The following is an 18,171-nucleotide window of genomic DNA, read 5'->3' as shown; positions in this document are numbered from 1 at the left end:
GAAATTATTATGAAAAGCAATAGTTTTAGGTACCTAGGATTGGTATTACAGAGTAATGAAGAAATAGTGGAAAGAAGCGAGTGGTGTGTTGTGTGACAGAAAAATTCCAATGAAGCTGAAGGGAAAATTGTATAAAACAGCCATAAGACCAGCTATGATGTACGGAACTGAATGTTGGGCAGTAAAAAAGAAAGAGGAACAACGAATGCATGTGGCGGAACTGAGAATGCTTAGATGGATGAGTGAAGTTACAAAGAAGGATAAAATTAGAAATGAGTATATTGAGGGAAGTCTAGGTGTGGCACCAATTGATGCCAAAATGAGAGAGCATAGGTTAAGATGGTTTGGTCATGTTCAACGTCGAGAAGTTAATCACCCAATCAATAGCTGAAGTGCAGATTCCTGGAAGGAGTAGGAGAGGAAGACCAAAGAAGACCTGGGTGAGACGAGAAGGCAAGACATGTTGGTAAAGGAGATTGACATTGATATGACCCAAGATAGAATTGTGTGGAGAAATGCAATTAGGGAAGCCGACCCCGCATAGGGATAAGGCAAAGAGAATGATGAGAAGAAGACTGCCACAATAGAATGGAGTTGCGATTAGAAACGGAAAGGCGTAGAACGCTATAAAACCGATTTAATTTATATTACATAATATAATATATAGTTTTTAAATAAAGCATGGGAATAACAGAAGTATAATAAATACTCAATGGACACAATAATATGATTATTGGAATTATAGAATTATTTTTATTATTTCCCTCTATAAAATTATATAGAAATTATGCAAATTCACATATTATGTGAAATTGATGTGTTTTGGAATATATCAATAATTGGAATTGCACACTAAACTGCACTTTTAATGGTATTCATTAAAGTGTCATTAGCAAGTGAAAATCATATAAATCAACATAAACTTAATTTCTTGAACATTGCATTAAAAAGATACTGACCGAACATGGGAAGTAAAGATCTAATAGCTAGTGTTTTGGTACTTGTGGGATATGTAAGTATTTATTGTTATATACTATTGTGTTACGGGCATTCGAGAGGAGCAGTCAAAAGTTTTCGTGAGTAGTTCAGAAGCAAGTACTAGTGTTTTGTTTTGATAGTGAGAGTAGCTGAAAGTGGAACGAGAGACAAATCAAATCGAGAAGAAATACCTCTTTGATTCTGTAAAGTCCAAGAGAGTAAGTTACAAGAATTATCATTATTAAAATTATTTGTGACATCAAGTAAAAAAGATACTTGGGTCTCAGGAGATTATTGTTGAGAGAAAGAGAGGAGAGAGTTTTGGAGTTTATTGAACGAGTACTGGCAAAAAAGAGGCCTGGCTTGTGTTTTTGGAGAAATAGTTGCTGGTATGCTGCTGGATTTTTGTTGAGAACGGAGAGGGCTTTGATTGGTAGCCTAACATAATCAACAAGAAGGAGCTGTTTGGGTCAAGAGGAGACATCATTGTGTGTGAATCAAAAAGGTCAGTCAATAACCTATGTGATAGATTTTCTTTATAATCAGAAGTTAATTTTTTTTTACGTAAAAGCATATGCATTTAAGATTCCAACATTTCAAAAATTTAATAGGAAGTATAAGTAATTTGCGAATACCAAATTTGTTTGTTTAGCTTGTTTTATTAATGGTATCAAGAACAAAGCGATAAATATTTGTTTGAATTAGATTAATGTATATGGTAAAAGTTTTTTTGGACAGTTATGCCCACAGGATTTGATTGATAAATTTACAGAGCATTGCTTTTGATAATAAAGGTATTTGTATGTGTTTATTTATGATTTTTCTATTTATTTCCTTTTCCTATTGTATCCCGATAAGGATCAACTAAGAGATACTGAATCCACGAGAAAGGATAAGTATAACCTAAGAGAATTTAACTAAAATTCTTTTGACAAAAGGCACCCTGAGATTTTTTCTTAATATTTTTTATGTATGATTTGCGTTAATTAAATAATTGATCGTCCTTGTGGGATCGGTACTCACCGGAGGGACCGCAGACGTTCGGATACAATTAGCGTCTCTTTGCAAAGACAGTGACGTCGACTTTGCAAAGTAACAAGACACTTACTCAACACACACACTACACATGACACTAGGTACCTAACTGTTCAAAATTACCGTACCTACCATGCCAATGGCCATTAGTTGTCGAGGCATTAGCTAAATAAAAAAAAAATAATTGATCAAATAAATAATAATTAATATAAAAGTAATAGAAAGCAGATCATAACAATACATATACAAATAGTAACAAACCGGCTTTAGAAATACACTTTTTTATTATTATTTAAAAGGCTCAACATGCCTTGAAGTCCTAGGACTAAAAATACAATTGATATAATTCGATAATATAATATTACTATACAGTGATGAGTGGCCTAGGGATGGGGAAAACCTACCAGTTATAAACTAAAACCGGTTATTTTACTCCGGAATAATCGGTTTTTTCGGTTGTTTTCTTGTCCCGGTTATAACCGGTTTTTTATTTTTAACGTAATAACCGGTGAAAAACCGGATTAGTTACCTCTAGAAAAAATAATCAGTTTAGAGAAAAAACGAGGAAGTTTTTTTTTATATATTTTGGGGTCCATAAATTTTATATTAATCCACCCTCATATTAGTCCATGTGGTGAGACCGCTCCCGTCTGAAAAAATTTCTGATTCGGTTTCTTCAAAACTATCAATTTTTGAGAAAATTTACAAGATACCTTTCTTGTTTGGAATGACTAGTGTGACCAACTCCAATTCAGTCGAATTCGGGACAAGGCTGAAAAATATACCTAAAATCCGGGAATTTTCAATGAAAATCGGGCTATTTTTTTTTAAATATATCTACAACTTTAATATCATCATTTTATTTATTATTTAACATTTTTATGTTGACAAATTTTTTTTTGATAGGATTGGTTGTAATGATAATTACATTTTTGTTAGTTTTTGATGTTTCGACTTCCAATCCGGAAATCGTTCTCAAAAAAGGAAAAAATTAACTGATGTTGGATTTCCATGTAAATAGAACCTTAGGTTAATATAAAAATATAATTATCATTATTTAATATCCATGTTTTTGAATCGTCTTTTCAGAAGACGATAATTAAAATACAGAAACGGGACGGACAAGTCACAGAATTCGAGTTTTTGTAGAAGTGGACGTTTTGGATGTGGTATTAGTATTACACGGTAGAAATTCTCGACTTTTCTTCGTCTCACCAATTCAATTTGATGTGAATTCTTAGAAGAATAACGTATCCAAAATTTCAAAATAGAATTTTACGAAGACGTTGAAAATTCGGATATTTACATATGCTAGCGTGTGTAGACACCAGGGTGTTGAAATCAGTTAGGGTTTGGAAAAGCAGTACATTTACAGATGCTAGCGCGTGTTGACACCACGGTGTGCCGCGGTGTTGAAATCAGTTAGGGTTTGGAGAAACAGTACGTTTACAGATGCTAGCGTGTGTTGACACTATGGTGCTGAAATCAGTTAGGCTACGGCTCCACGGGCGAGAAATTGACGCTAGCAGTAGCAGTAAAATGAACTTAAGGTTCCGCGGAACGGAATGGGAGTAGCCGAACTGAACCGACTACGCACAAGTCCTGTAGTCGGTACAGTTCGGCTATTCCCATTCCGTTCCGCGGAACCTTAAGTTCATTTTACTGCTACTGCTAGCGTCAATTTCTCGCCCGTGGAACCGTAGCCTTAGGGTTTGGAAAAACAGTACATTTACAAATACTAACAGATTTGGACACCAGAGTGTTGAAACCAGCTAGCTTTTTTAGTGGTTATACATGCATAGATGCTAACGGCTATTGACATTGAATTTATATACCTACTGGTGTGGAAAAATATTTAAGTGATTTAGGTATTAATAAATAATTAAACGTTGTTGGGATATAAGCAATAATAAATTAACACAAAAGAACATCATAAAAAATAATGTTGTTCTGAAGCTATTTCCTTGTGGCATTTTTATAATTAACTATTTAGATGGGAAATAACCCATAATTAAATTGAAAAAAATAATTTTTGTTAACGTTTCGACGGCCAAATCGGGTGTCGTTGTCAAAATACAAAATACTACTAAATTAAACAAAAATGTTGTTGCTTAGTAAAAAATTCTTGTAATAATTTATTTAATCTGACTCATTTATATCGGCAATTCAGACATATATTACACATTTTAAAGTATTTTTTACTAAGCAACTTCAATTTTCTTTTAATTTAGTAGTATTTTGTATTTTGACAACGACACCCTATTTGGGCGTCGAAACGTTAATAAAATTATTTTATTTTAATATAATTGCGGCTTATTTCCCATCCAAATAGTTAATTATAAAAAATAATATTAGATTAATGAGCAGATCCATGCCCTTTAGCGTTAGGTTGGTTCTCTGTGATGTTTCTCATCAGGTTTCTGCTTCTTTTTTCCTTTTGTTGCCTCGGTTTTGGAAAAATAGTACGTTTACAGATGCTAGCGTGTGTTCACACTAGGGCACTAGGGTGTTGAAATCAGTTATGGTTTGGAAAAACAGTACATTTACAAATACTAACAGATTTGGACACCAGAGTGTTGAAACCAGCTAGCTTTTTTAGTGGTTATACATGCATAGATGCTAACGGCTATTGACATTGATTTTATATACCTACTGCTGTGGAAAAATATTTAAGTGATTTAGGTACCTATTAATAAATAATTAAACGTTGTTGGGATATAAACATTAATATATAACACAAAAGAAAAACAAAAAATAATGTTGTTCTGAGGCTATTTCCTTGTGGAATTTTTATAATAATTAACTATTTAGATGGGAAATATGAATAGATAATAACATCCAAGACTTTACCCGTGAGGACTACTTCATTACTCACGGGTCATTACTCACGGGCTGAAGTAAGGTTGAAGTAGTGCATGCCACTTTTAGTATATTAGTTGTATATAAACCGCAGATAATAGTATATTATTCAACGAGCTTCATCATGTAATGATTGCTATTACTCACGATGATGAAGTTTGCGGCACGAGCCGAAGGCGAGTGTCGTAATTCATCAGAGTAAATAATAGCCATTACGTGCGAGTATAATCCTATACTTTTTCTACGACCTTTTTTATTTTAATTGGTAAAAACATGATTATCAACTACTCGAGATTAAAATTATACAGAATTATAAAAAATGTAACAATGGTTGAGTATACTTTTACGTTTATACCTTGTTTAATATGTATGAATTTTGACCTTTATCATTTTTAGTGAGAGTGACATTAGCGCATTTGCTGTGTTTATTGGAATTTATAACTTACACTTATTGTGTTTATTTTATAAAGTTATATTGTCTTAAATATATTATGACATAGTTATATTATTATATTAAATTATATAGTTAAATTTAAAAACGAACATTATAACTTTATAACATACGTCCACCAATAATAGCCATTTCTTATTTATTACATTGACAATAGGTACAAAGTGCTTAAAATTTTCGTAAACGAATAGAACTTGAATTAACTATTTCTTGTTGAATTTTTACAATACATAAGACAGTATTTGCCGTTTTTTAAATTTTATAAAGCAACATTTATTTTTGTATATTATAATTTTATTCTCGAGTACCTAGCTGAAAACATTATTTTTTTACTAATTAAAATAAAAAAGGTCGTAGAAAAAGTATAGTATTCTACTCTCATGTAATGGCAATTACTCACTCTGATGAATTACGACACTCGCCTGCGGCTCGTACCGCAAACTTCATCGTGAGTAGTAGCTGCCTATCAATGCATGCTCGTTGAATAATATAGGTACTATGAAGACCTAAGTAGAAGAAGGGGGTATGTAACATTTTCTAAAATTTTGAGTTTCTTAGTGAATGAAGGTGATATGTAACTTCACTATCATATGACACTTATACTGTATCTCTAAAAAGCTTAATAAGAGATATTCTAGTAGATGAAGGAGGTATGTAACATTTAAAATACGATTGTTGAATGGAAGAAGGAGGTATGAAATATTTTTCGTCTTTTTCAGGTTTAAATTGTTTATAACTCAAAAATATTAACTTTAGAGAAAAATTACAAAAGACCTTTTTTGTTTCCAATGATCAAAAGAACCTAAAATAATGTACCCGAGTTGAAAAAATTGATTTTTTTAAATTTGTTTAAATTTTTTTTTATTAAATATAGCTAAATAACTACGAAATTATGGTATTTAGATATAGGGAATATAACACGAAAAATAATCAGCATTTCTTAAGGACTTCAAAACGCAAAGATATACAGGGTGTTCCATTTGAAAAAGAAAATTCATTAGATTTGCAGAAAAACGGAAGTTCTGGAAACAATGTAATTGTCACTATTATATCGGCCGCATTAGAAAACCCTTTGTCACCAAAGTCTATAATATATATCCATATTCTCCATCCTTTCCATATATAAAACTCAGTCTGTGTAATAATAATTGTGTCATTTAATAATACAAGGCAAGGTATACGGAAGAAGAAAGGCGAGGTCGAATAATACCGTCATGGCTTAGACACCTGTGAGAATGGTTTAACAGATCCTCGGTATCCCTTTACCGAGCTGCCATTAACAAAATTACTATAGCCTTGCCAATATAAATGAGTCAGATTAAATAAATTATTACCAGAATTTTTTACTAAACAACAACATTTTTGTTTAATTTAGTAGTATTTTGTATTTTGACAACGACACCCGATTTGGGCATCGAAACGTTAATAAAATTATTTTTTTCAATTTAATTGTGGCTTATTTCCTAGTTTTTTCTATCTAAATAGTTAATTATAAAAATGCCACAAGGAACTAGCCTAAGAACAACATTATTTTGTATGTTGTTCTTTTGTGTTAATATATTATTGTTTATATCCCACCAACGTTTAATTATTTATTAATACCTAAATCACTTAAATATTTTTCCACAGCAGTAGGTTTATAAAATCAGTGTCAATAGCCGTTAGCATATATGCATGTATAACCACTAAAAAAGCTAGCTGCTTTCAACGCTCTGGTGTCCAAATCTGTTAGTATTTGTAAATGTGCTGTTTTTCCAAACCCTAACTGATTTCAACATCCTAGTGTCAACACACGCTAGCACCTGTAAACGTACTGTTTTTCCAAACCCTAACTGATTTCAACACCACGGCACACCGTGGTGTCAACATGCGATAGCATCTGTAAATGTACTGTTTTTCCAAACCCTAACTGATTTCAACACCCTGGTGTCTACACACGCTAACATCTGTAAATATGCGGCCCGGAAGCCATGTCCGGGACGCCGGGACACGACTTCGTAATTCGGGCCATGTTCCGGATTTTTCGGGCTAGTTGGTCACACTAAGAATGACCCTCAAAACTTAAAAATATATGTTCCGGAGCAAAAAAAGCGATCTTTTGTATTTGTTTAAAAAAATTGTTTAAACAATTTCTGCCCAAAAATTCCACCCGGCACCCTTCAGATTTGTTTAAAGGGGATATTTTTGAATAGGAATCCACAAAGAAACCGAATCAGAAAATTTTCCAGACGGGAGCGGTCTCTCCACATGGACTTTACACACAAACCTCTATAAGCTGATATAAAAGCATCTCTATAAGCTAGACAGCTAGTACATATATTATTTTTCAAACCTAGTATTGGCTGGAAGATAAACACGGATTAGATCGATAGTATAGATCGACTGTCTTTTTATCAGTGTGCCAAAATTGTGGAATATTGTAAATATAGAGCACACAGCTCATGATAATTAGAAGAAAAAATATAAAAGGTCAAATCTACATCAACCAAACCCCAGTAATAAGGGTGATAAACTACAACTATGACGGTACAAAACGAATGAAGAATGGACAAACAACCAGGATATAAGAGCTCTCATTGGAAAAGGTATATCCACCTTCAAACGGATGAGGGCTTTCTTCAAGAGCCTCGATATAAAAGAATGAGACGATGTTACGTCTTTTCTGTCCTTTTTACGGTGTTGAATCGTTGATCTTGAACGAAGATATGTGCAAAACATTGAAAGCATTTGAGATGTTGCTTGATCGCAAAATACTTAAGATCTCGTGGGCTGACGAGTCGTAAAGGAGGAGGTCCTAAGAAAAATGAAGAATAACCGAGACGACAATCAAATCTCGAAAGCTACAATAGTTCAGAAACATTATGAGAAATGACTCCAGATATGCCCTCCATTGATACAGATAATATTGATACCGATTCGAATAAAGTATCTTAAACTAAAGTGCAATGTAAACGTAACTTTGTAACCTAATGGTTATTGACTATTGCTTAAAAAACGGAACACCGGTTTTTGGAACAACCGGTTTTTTGATCGGTTATTATAACCGCCAGGTTAAACCGTAAGTATAAAAACCGGTGTTTTGTAAAAAAACCGCCATCCCTAGATGGCTCCACTAATCGGCAGAATAACGCAAAAGATGGAAAACACATTAAGTCATGAGATATTTAGAAATGAAACTAGTGGACGTGGGAGATTTAGCAATAAATAGTATATTGTACAACAACTGAGAAAAAAGACATATTTCTCACGAGCGCAGAAGTTTATTGGCACGAGCCGAGGCACGAGGCGAGGGCCGCAAATCAAGCGAGGGAAAAATATGTCATTTTCTCATGTGTTGTACACTGTACTTTTTCTATGGATGCGGTTTTGTCAAGAGTTCAAACTTCAAAATTAAATTATTTTGGTGCTTTTAGGTATATTATATGCATAAATTAAAATAAAATACATATACATGTAAGTATTTAATATTCTTAACATTTATATACCTTAATTTTTAAAATTCTAGTTAACAGTTATTTTTGAACAGTTTTGAAAGATAATTCCTGGTAGGCTTTGCTAAAGCACATTTATATGACAACATTAATTGTGTTTGTATGGTGCATTTTACCGTCGAAACGGCGATCAAAGTATGGAAGACCGTAGGAGAACCCGTGGAAAAAAATATTTCTCACTGCAATGGTCGACTTTCCTCACTGCGTGAGGAATTGTTTGTTTTGAATGTATGTAAGTAGTGAGAGAAATTGCATATCGTCGGTCTAATAAGCAAATTGCCTAAGTCCATTTTTTCCGAAAATTGTTTTTGGTGCCATCTAGTAGTAGACGGTAAAAGCTACCGCCTGACAATTCCCACAAGCGCCATTATTATTTTATTTCGCGCTAATTTTGCTAAACGAATTTTGCTGAAGTCCAAACGTTCTTTCCCATTCATACGAATATTGCCTATGTCAGTGTTTCTGATGTTGTTTTGATTGAAAACGTTAGAAAATGTAAGTAAATAAATATATTTTGATTATTATTAATAATATGGATATAGTATAATAAGTAGAAAGTTTGTGTAAATATTTTGTTTAATTAATTTTTGAGTTATGTATTGCATGGAGTTAGGCAATTTTCTCTTTTTTTACTATTTTATTATTTTTTCTTTAAACGTTTTTTGTCTCTCCTGTAAAATTTTCAATTTGTGACTTAGGCAATTTGCTTATTAGACCGACTATATTGTATAGCATCCATAGAAAAACCTATTTTACATTATACTTATTGTTTCCCACCTTTAGATGTATCGGACGAGTTTGGCAACTGCTACTGTACTCCTCTGATACGTCTAAAGGTGGGAAACAATAAATATAGGTAATGTAAGTTTATAGGTTTTTATCGGCCAAATTTCTCACTTCTACTAGTTTCATTTTATCTCACAACTTAATATGTTTTCCATCTTTTGCATTATTTTGCCGGTTATTACCGCGCTCATCACTGTTTACCAAAACACTTGTATCAAGTGGGGTGGCTTCTTATCCAATCATTCTCCTTGTTCATTCTTATCCAATAATTCCATCTCCTTATCCAATAATTCCATCATTTTTGAAAACTTCCTTTACACTATCAAACCACATTTTTCTGGGTTTTCCTTTCCCCTTTTTTGTAATTGGGCCCCTTTTTAAGATTATCTTTGGCATAATCTTCCTTTCCATTCTCATCACGTCTCCCATCCATCTCATTTTCTGTGCTTTTATTAAGCGACTGATGCTTAGTTCATTATAAAGTTCCTCTAATTCTCTATTTGTTCGTCATACCGAACCTTCCTACATGTTTTTGTCTCTATATATTCAGAACATTTTTCTTTCCCATCCTTTCAATTTCTACGTATTTGCTTTTTTCATTGTCTATACTTCGCTACCATATCTCACTATGGGTCTTATTACCGTTTAATATATCCTCAACTTTATTTTTCTCGATACATATTTGGATTTTATCACTGGTCTTAGTCTTTCCATCTTTTTATTTCCCTTTGCTAATCTGGCAGTCAGTTCACATTCCTCCTGGCCTTGCTCATCTATAATAACCCCCAGATACGTTAAATGGACCACTCTCTTAAAACTATATTCCTTTATTTCGTTAGATATGAAACTACCCTGTTCCTCTTCTTTTTGCTCTGTTTTTCCGAGTATCATGTACTCTGACGTTTCCTGGTTTATTTCTAGATAAAAATATTGCCCCCCCCCTTTTGTACTCTTTTCATAACGTTTTTTAATTATTTTCTTGTTTTCGCTAGAATAGTAAGATCATTAGCGAAGGCCAGACATTGCTGCTCATTGTTGAAGATGGATCCGGTCATTTTAACTCGGCTATTTCTGATTATTGTTTCCAATACTACGTTAAAAAGTACCGTCGATAACGAATCTCCTTGTCTAAGATCTGTGTTCACTTCAAATTCATCCGATGATAAATCTCTCCAGACTACATGATTTTGTGTGCTATTCAAAGTAATTCTTACTAGCCTAATCAGTTTTGCGTGTATGCCCAAAGAGCCCAGTGCTTCATACATTTTAGTCCTTCTTATCCTATTATAACGTCCTGATCATAGCAAGACTAGGGCATTAAGCAACACCACACTGCTGGGAGAAACGAGGGAAGGAATTCCTCGAATATCCCTTAGGATATTCAAAAGAAAAACGTCCACCGTTCCATCCATCAGAATGGTGCTCTGCCCGACTGCTCAGCCCTGGGGTCGTTCCCTGTTCATTCTCCCTCCACACCCATCTCTAAGAGGTACAGGAAATAAAAAGTTTACAAAATCATGCTATGCACTATATTTATTTAATAAAAAAATTTAACAAAAATCATTCTATTATTATGTACAGGCAACAAAACTAATTTTCCAAAACTGTGACACATACCCTGCTGGTTACCGGTTTAAAAATTATTAAGATATAATAGTACTCAGCTTTAAATCTTCCCGTAGGAGTCACATAGTTCTCAAGGGAGGGTTCCAATCTCTGCAGAATTCGTTGCTGTAGTGTGGGCTACAGTTTGCTTCCCCAGGTAGTGTTTGACTACAGCTTTCTTCCCAAGGTAGGGGCCGTATGTCTAACGGCCTAAACACAAACAAAATTTATGCGGATATTGTTGCTCATTTACGTGGTAATGAAAAAAAAAAGCGAGTACAAATTTGTATCGTCTTAAATACCTTGGAACTGCTTAAAAGAATTGAACAAATTAATTTGACGATAGTCTGGTCGCTTGTAGAAATGTATAGTTCGAGGGACAAATACCAAGCTGATCTTGGTGCAGCATTCAATCGGTTGATTGAAACGTTACACTATCATAGGGTTTCTTAAAATCTAGGAACAACGCATGAAAGAATACCGTAAGTTCATAGCAGGTAGTCTGGATTTCTTTTAGTGTAAAATTTTGATCTGTCACTGATCTATTAGCTCTAAAACCGGCCTGCCAAGTATCCAACAGAGCAACATTTCTGTAATTTTCACATATATCTCATTTCCAATCTATCTCTTTTTGTATATGGGGCATAATAGAGCTTTGGTCCAATCTTTGGGCATATTTCCCTATACAATTTTTTATAGTGCCGTTTACAATATATATATATATATATATATATATATATATATATATATATATATATATATATATATATAAAGGGTTGTCTACAGCTAATGCCGTTTCCCTTCCGTCAGCCAGGACTTCCATTTTTTTCGATCTTCCCAGTCTCCGTCTTCCAATCCTTTCTTAGACATGGCTTCGTCGACTTCATTTTTCCAAGATCTTCTAGGTCGTCCTCTTCTTCTCGTTCCTCTTGGGCTCCATTCTGCAACCTTATTTATCCAAGTGTTTTCTGCTCTGCGTACGTGGCGGTACCATTTCAGTCTTCTCTCGTCTATATATTGCAGGGCATCTTTTTCCACTTGCATTCTTCTCCTTATCTCCTCATTTGTTATTCTGTCTCTTCTGGTGAGACCACAGCATCTTCTCCAGTATTTCATTTCGGTTGCCAGAATGCTTTTTTGGGTTTTTTTGTTTATGACCCAAATATCTGCGGCATATGTCATGATGCTTCTTACTATTGTTTGGTATATCATTCTTTTTGTTTTTCCCTTGATGTTTTTATTCCAGATTACATTATGGAGTTGTCTGATTATAAGATCTTGTTTGTCCCAATCTACTGCCGTTTAAAATACAAACCAAAAAGTCCATTTATATCACTCCTCGTCTTCTTCTTAGTTCAAGCGAGACTCGTTAATATCCGACACTTGCACCTTTGAGACCTTTGTACGATACCTATTTTTTACATTAAACCCTAATAAGTTCCGTGGCCTTAACTTAGGCCAACAGTAGGGTGTATCGAAAAAGGCGAAAAAAAAATTTTTTTTTGCGATGGAAAAGTAATACCTCACAAAATTTGCCCAATCAACTGTTAAGCATTTTGGTAAATTTTTTTTGAAATTGGAAAATATCTTCTGCCTCCCCCCCACAAGACAATTAAAAAAATTTTTTATTTTGACATGAAAATGTAATAGCTCACAAAAGTTGCCTAACACACTATTTAGTATTTTACTAAAATTTGCTTTGAAATAAAAAAATATTCTCTGCACCTCAGGGCAACTAAAAATTAGAAAAAATACATTAATATGCGAATTTCTTTTGTAAGGGAAATGTAATACACCTCATAAAAGTTGAATAAATGAATTCGGTTTAATTTGTAAAATATTTTCTGGTTTCACAAGGCAATTAAAAATTTTACTTAAGAAAAGTATACTCAAACATTCTTTTCATAATATATAAGCCTAACTTATCCGTCTCCCTGAAGTCTTCCAAGTTTTTTAATACTAAAATAAATATAAAGCAAAGTACAAAATTACTATAATTTTAAAATAGTGCATTAGGTATATAAATATTACAAAAAATATATGGTAAAAGCATTCTGTTCGAAGATGTCTTCCGATTTAGCATTAAAGTAAGGCATGGCTTAATGGTTTTTCTGGAATCAATTCGCATAAGTCCATCCCTCGAATAATATCCACAAACTGCTAAAGAAGCTTGTGTCACAAAGTTCACACATTGTTCTAGATAACTATACAGTAATTGAAATTCGAAATAACAGATCCAAGGAGTTTATAAGTATCTAATAGGTAACATTTAATTATTTTTATTCTATTTCAAAGGAGAAAGTTCACGGATGCGAGGCCTTAGGCCGCGTTCAGAGTGGACGAGCAAAGAGCAAAGAGCAAAGAGCAAAGAGCAAAGAGCAACGAGCAAAGAGCAAAGAGCAAAAAGTGCACGTTCAGAGTGGACGAGCAAAGAGCAAAGAGCAAAGAGCAAAGAGCAAAGAGCAAAGAGCAAAGAGCAAAGAAGTGCTAATAGCGGGTAGTTACGCTAGACGAGAGTTTAGTTCTTTTCCACTCGGCAGTGTGGATAGGAGCGGTAGGATATTTGCTCTTTACTCTCACAGTAGTCCATGTAGTGAGACCGCTCCCGTCTGAAAAAATTTCCGATTCGGTCTCTTTGTGGATTCCTATTTAAAAATATTTTAAAATTTCCTTTAAACAAATCTGAAGGGTACCGGGCGGAATTTTTGGGCAGAAATTGTTTAAACAATTTTTTTAAACAAATACAAAAGATCACGTTTTTTGCTCTGGAACATATATTTTTAAGTTTTGTGGGTCATCTAAACAACAAAGGTATCTTGTAAATGTTCTCAAAAATTGATAGTTTTCGAGTTATAGGCAATTTAAAATCTGAAAAATGCGAAAATACCCATTTTCGAGGCCTAAATACTCATATTTAAATTAGTATTTTTGAGGTTGCCAGATACTTAAATTGAAGTTTAAACATTGAGCCTCAAGACTCTGAAGAGTGATCGCGTCTAACCTTAATTTATATCGTTGTTTTTTAATTGTTAAATATGCGTGTTTATTCGATTTTTTGCCGGTGTGGCGCGCTCTATTTCAAAAATCTCCTATTTTCCTCCGAAAATTATTTTTTCTAGATTTTTTGGGATTTTCTAAATAAAATAAGTTTCTTGACATTTTTCTCAAAAGTTAACAGTTTTAAAGTTATAAGCGATTTAAAATCCAAAAATGAGTTTTTTTGTCATTTTTTGGATTTTAAATCGCTTATAACTTTAAAACTATTAACTTTTGAGAAAAATGTCAAGAAACTTATTCTATTTAGAATATCCCAAAAAATCTAGAAAAAATAATTTTCGGAGGAAATAGGAGATTTTTGAAATAGAGCGCGCCGCACCGGCAAAAAAATCTGATATACACGCATATTTAACAATTAAAAAACAACGGTATAAATTAAAGTTAGACGCGATCACTCTTCAGAATCGAAGCTGAATGTTTAATCATCAATTTAAGTATCTGGTAACCTCAAAAATACTAATTGAAATATGAATTTTTAAGCCTCGAAAATGCGTATTTTCGCATTTTTCAGATTTTAAATCGCCTATAACTCGAACATTATTAATTTTTGGGAAAAATTACAAGATACCTTTTTTGTTTAGAATAACCCAAAAAACCTAAAAATATATAATAATAAAAATGGTATACATTTTTATTTTATAGTCGTATTACTCCGTAGAGTAAGTGCACACCTACATTGCCTACATTGGATCCGATTTTCTCCGATCACATCAGATCAGATCAGATCAGATCCGATCCGATCCGACAGGCGGTGCCTACATAGGGCTTTTCATTCACAGTCATTTGTTTCGAGCTTCTGTCATGTGTCACATAATATTAATTTATGTACGTCATACGTTATTGGTATATAAACAATACAAACCAAAGACGTATGGCGTAGATATATCAATATTATGTGACACATGACAGAAGCTCGAAACAAATGACAGTCGATGAAAAGCCCTATTGGATCCGTCTTTCTCCGATCAGATCAGATCCGATCAGACCGGTTTTCCGGCGAGGGTGCCTACATTGGTTCAGTAATCTTCCGACCACCGACCACCGACAATAAGTTCCGATGAAGATGTGTTGAGATGATGACATTGAATATATTTAAACATGTTAGCTTGCAACCCCCAACTTGCAACAAACTTGCAACCAGTTTGCAACCAACTTGCAACCAGTTTGCAACCAGTTTGCAACCAGTTTGCAACCAGTTTGCAACCAGTTTGCAACCAACTTGCAACCAATTTGCAACCAACTTGCAACCATCTTGCAACCAACTTGCAACCAACTTGCAACCAACTTGCAACTAAAATTGCAACTCAACTTGCAACCAATCGGAATGAAACCAAACACTTCTCGATGAGAATAGGAGAAGCTACTCCCGACGTCGGCCGATATCGGATCTGATCTGATCTGATCTGATCGGATCGGAGAAAAACGGATCCAATGTAGGCACTCCCATTTAATACTATGGGTTTATTTTTTATTTCGACGTCGGCCGACGTCGGATCTGATCTGATCTGATCGGATCGGAGAAAACGGATCCAATGTAGGCACCCCCATTTAATACTATGGGTTTATTTTCTATTCCGACGTCGGCCGACGTCGGATCTGATCTGATCGGAGAAAATCGGATCAAATGTAGGTGCGGCCTAACTAGGTGCATTTTTCCGTTGGAACTTTACCAGCTGCAGACGGGGGATGTGAATTGCATAGTGTAGAATTCCTTCCCTCTCGTCTTCACTGCAGCATCCATTTGACTTGCAAATTGGTCTTGGAGGTGTCACCAGGAAAGTGTACCAATAAGTTTTCAATTTAAAAATCTTTTAGTAATATTTTTAATATTTTCAATATTAATAATTTACTATTAGGATTGAAAACTACTTCGTCTAAAAATATATGTTCCGGAGCAAAAAACGTGATCTTTTGTATTTGTTTAAAAATAGGTATTTATGAAAAAGTTCGTGAAGTTATGCTTTTTGCGAACGCACGCGATATTTAGAGCACGAGCGACAGCGGAGCGAGTGCTATACATCGCGTAAGTTCTCAAAAAGTACTTCATGCACAGTTTCATACAATATTTTATCTACTCTACCATAAACAAATAAAAAAACTGTAACTCTTCGTCACTGGAATTCATTTCTATTCTACAATTTTTAGAACTTTGACATTTAAAAATTCTAACTTCTTTCAAAACACAAAACTGTAAAAACTTTTGTCGTAATTTATTGCTCATTATGTCATCACCATGACAACGTCAAAGTTAAGGATATTTGATTATATGAAAGTGTGTTAAAAACAGTGCGAAAAAGTAAGTCCCATTTAAAATACATTGTTACTTCACGCTCACTTTAAACACTTCACGCACTGCTATCTATAATGACAGTTTTCACAAACTAAAAACTTACACGTAACATAACATAGAGTAGATAAAATTGTTTAAACAATTTCTGCCCAAAAATTCCGCCCGGTGCTCTTCAGATTTGTTTAAAGGGGACATTTTTGAATAGGAATTGACAAAGAAACCGAATCAAAAAATTTTTCAGACGAGAGCGGTCTCACTACATGGACCAAAGAAATCAAACTTGTTTGGTTTCGCCGCTTTGCTCTTTGCTAGCACTCTGTGCACCTCCGTTTGCCAGTATGAGTTTGATTTCTCCGCTTTGCTCTTTGCTCTTTGCTCTTTGCTCGTCCACTCTGAACGTACGCTTAGACAGAACCCCGCGTTCACCGCTCTCACAGTGGTTCCTATCCTATCCCAATGACTTTTCATACTACAAAATACAACTCACCACCCACCCCGCTACCCGCTATAGCCCACAAGTTTAGATGGCCACATGATCACAAATTGGATGTGATCTTTGGTGTTTTCAACGTGCACGGCACACGTATGTTTAAATTTTGCTTTCATGAAGTTGGAATTTCGGAACTATATTAAGAATGGAAGGATTTGTGGACGTAAATGTTAGCGTGGAATATTTAAAATCAATTAAATTTTCTTCATTATATTTAGAAGAAAAACTAAACATGCCGAAACCAAATTTGTTAATTAAGAATGTACCAAAGTGCAAACGTCGGGATTATAAATGATTATTTAAAATGGAGATTTGTGTAAAAACTTACAAATTGTGTAGGTGTGAAGCACATATTTGGAGAAGAGGAAGAATAATGAATAAAATAGAAGATACGATTTTAACTATCCAGTTGGAATTCCAGATTGGAATTCTCCAATTATGTACTTGTTACGTTACGATGCCAGTGACAACTGCAGAAACAGAACCATGTCTCTCTGCATTGAAACGTATCAAAACTTTCCTTAGAATAGCTATGGGTCAGGATCGATTAACTGCACTCGCAATGTTTTCAATAAAAAAAAAAAAAAAAAAAATGATTCAAGAGATTCCAAATTTTACTGAATTTGTTTGTGAATAATTTATCTAAAAAATAACAGGCGACTGACTTTCGTTACAAAACTTGCTTGTAACATTTAAACACTAAATTATAATTTTAAGTCAATAAAATACATTATTTATTGTAATTTTTAATAAGGTCCTTTGATTTTTACAATTTGAAGACACTCAAAAACCTTTACCTACGGAAATAGGGTCTCAAGGTCTTTTTATATGTTAACATTATGTGTGCACCCCCAATATTTTACACCAGGCGCCGCCACTGTCCAAGGGGAAGATCCTTTGAATAACAGAATATGTACATACAAACCACTGAAGCGGTTTTTTAAGATGTTCTTCTAACAGTAGTATTACATCACACTTAACGCCAATATTTACGACTGTTTTATATATGACTGAAAACTGAATATATTTGTTTTTGTTTTCCCTATTAATCCGACGGCGACGCCCTGAAGGGCACTAAGGATTATGAGAAAAAAGAAGTTTTCCCTATCAATCGAGCTTATCACCATTT

The 18,171-nt window shown here is 34.0% G+C and overlaps 1 protein-coding gene across 1 annotated transcript in view; it reads left to right on the top strand.

Annotated features, from left to right (window-relative positions):
• The first annotated feature begins 885 nt into the window (after positions 1-885).
• Positions 886-18,171, top strand: part of LOC126882272 (uncharacterized) — a 37,073-nt gene continuing 19,787 nt past the window's right edge. The window contains exon 1 of the mRNA XM_050647113.1: positions 886-1,012. Within this exon, the coding sequence (XP_050503070.1) occupies positions 965-1,012 (48 nt within the window). The 5' untranslated portion in view covers positions 886-964. The remainder of the gene's footprint in view (positions 1,013-18,171) is intronic.

The sequence above is a fragment of the Diabrotica virgifera genome, chromosome 3 (genome assembly GCF_917563875.1).
Source record: "Diabrotica virgifera virgifera chromosome 3, PGI_DIABVI_V3a".
NCBI classification, from domain to species: Eukaryota; Metazoa; Arthropoda; class Insecta; order Coleoptera; family Chrysomelidae; genus Diabrotica; species Diabrotica virgifera.
The sequence above is the reverse complement of the archived record's forward strand: the minus strand, read 5'-3'. Positions and strand labels throughout refer to the sequence as shown.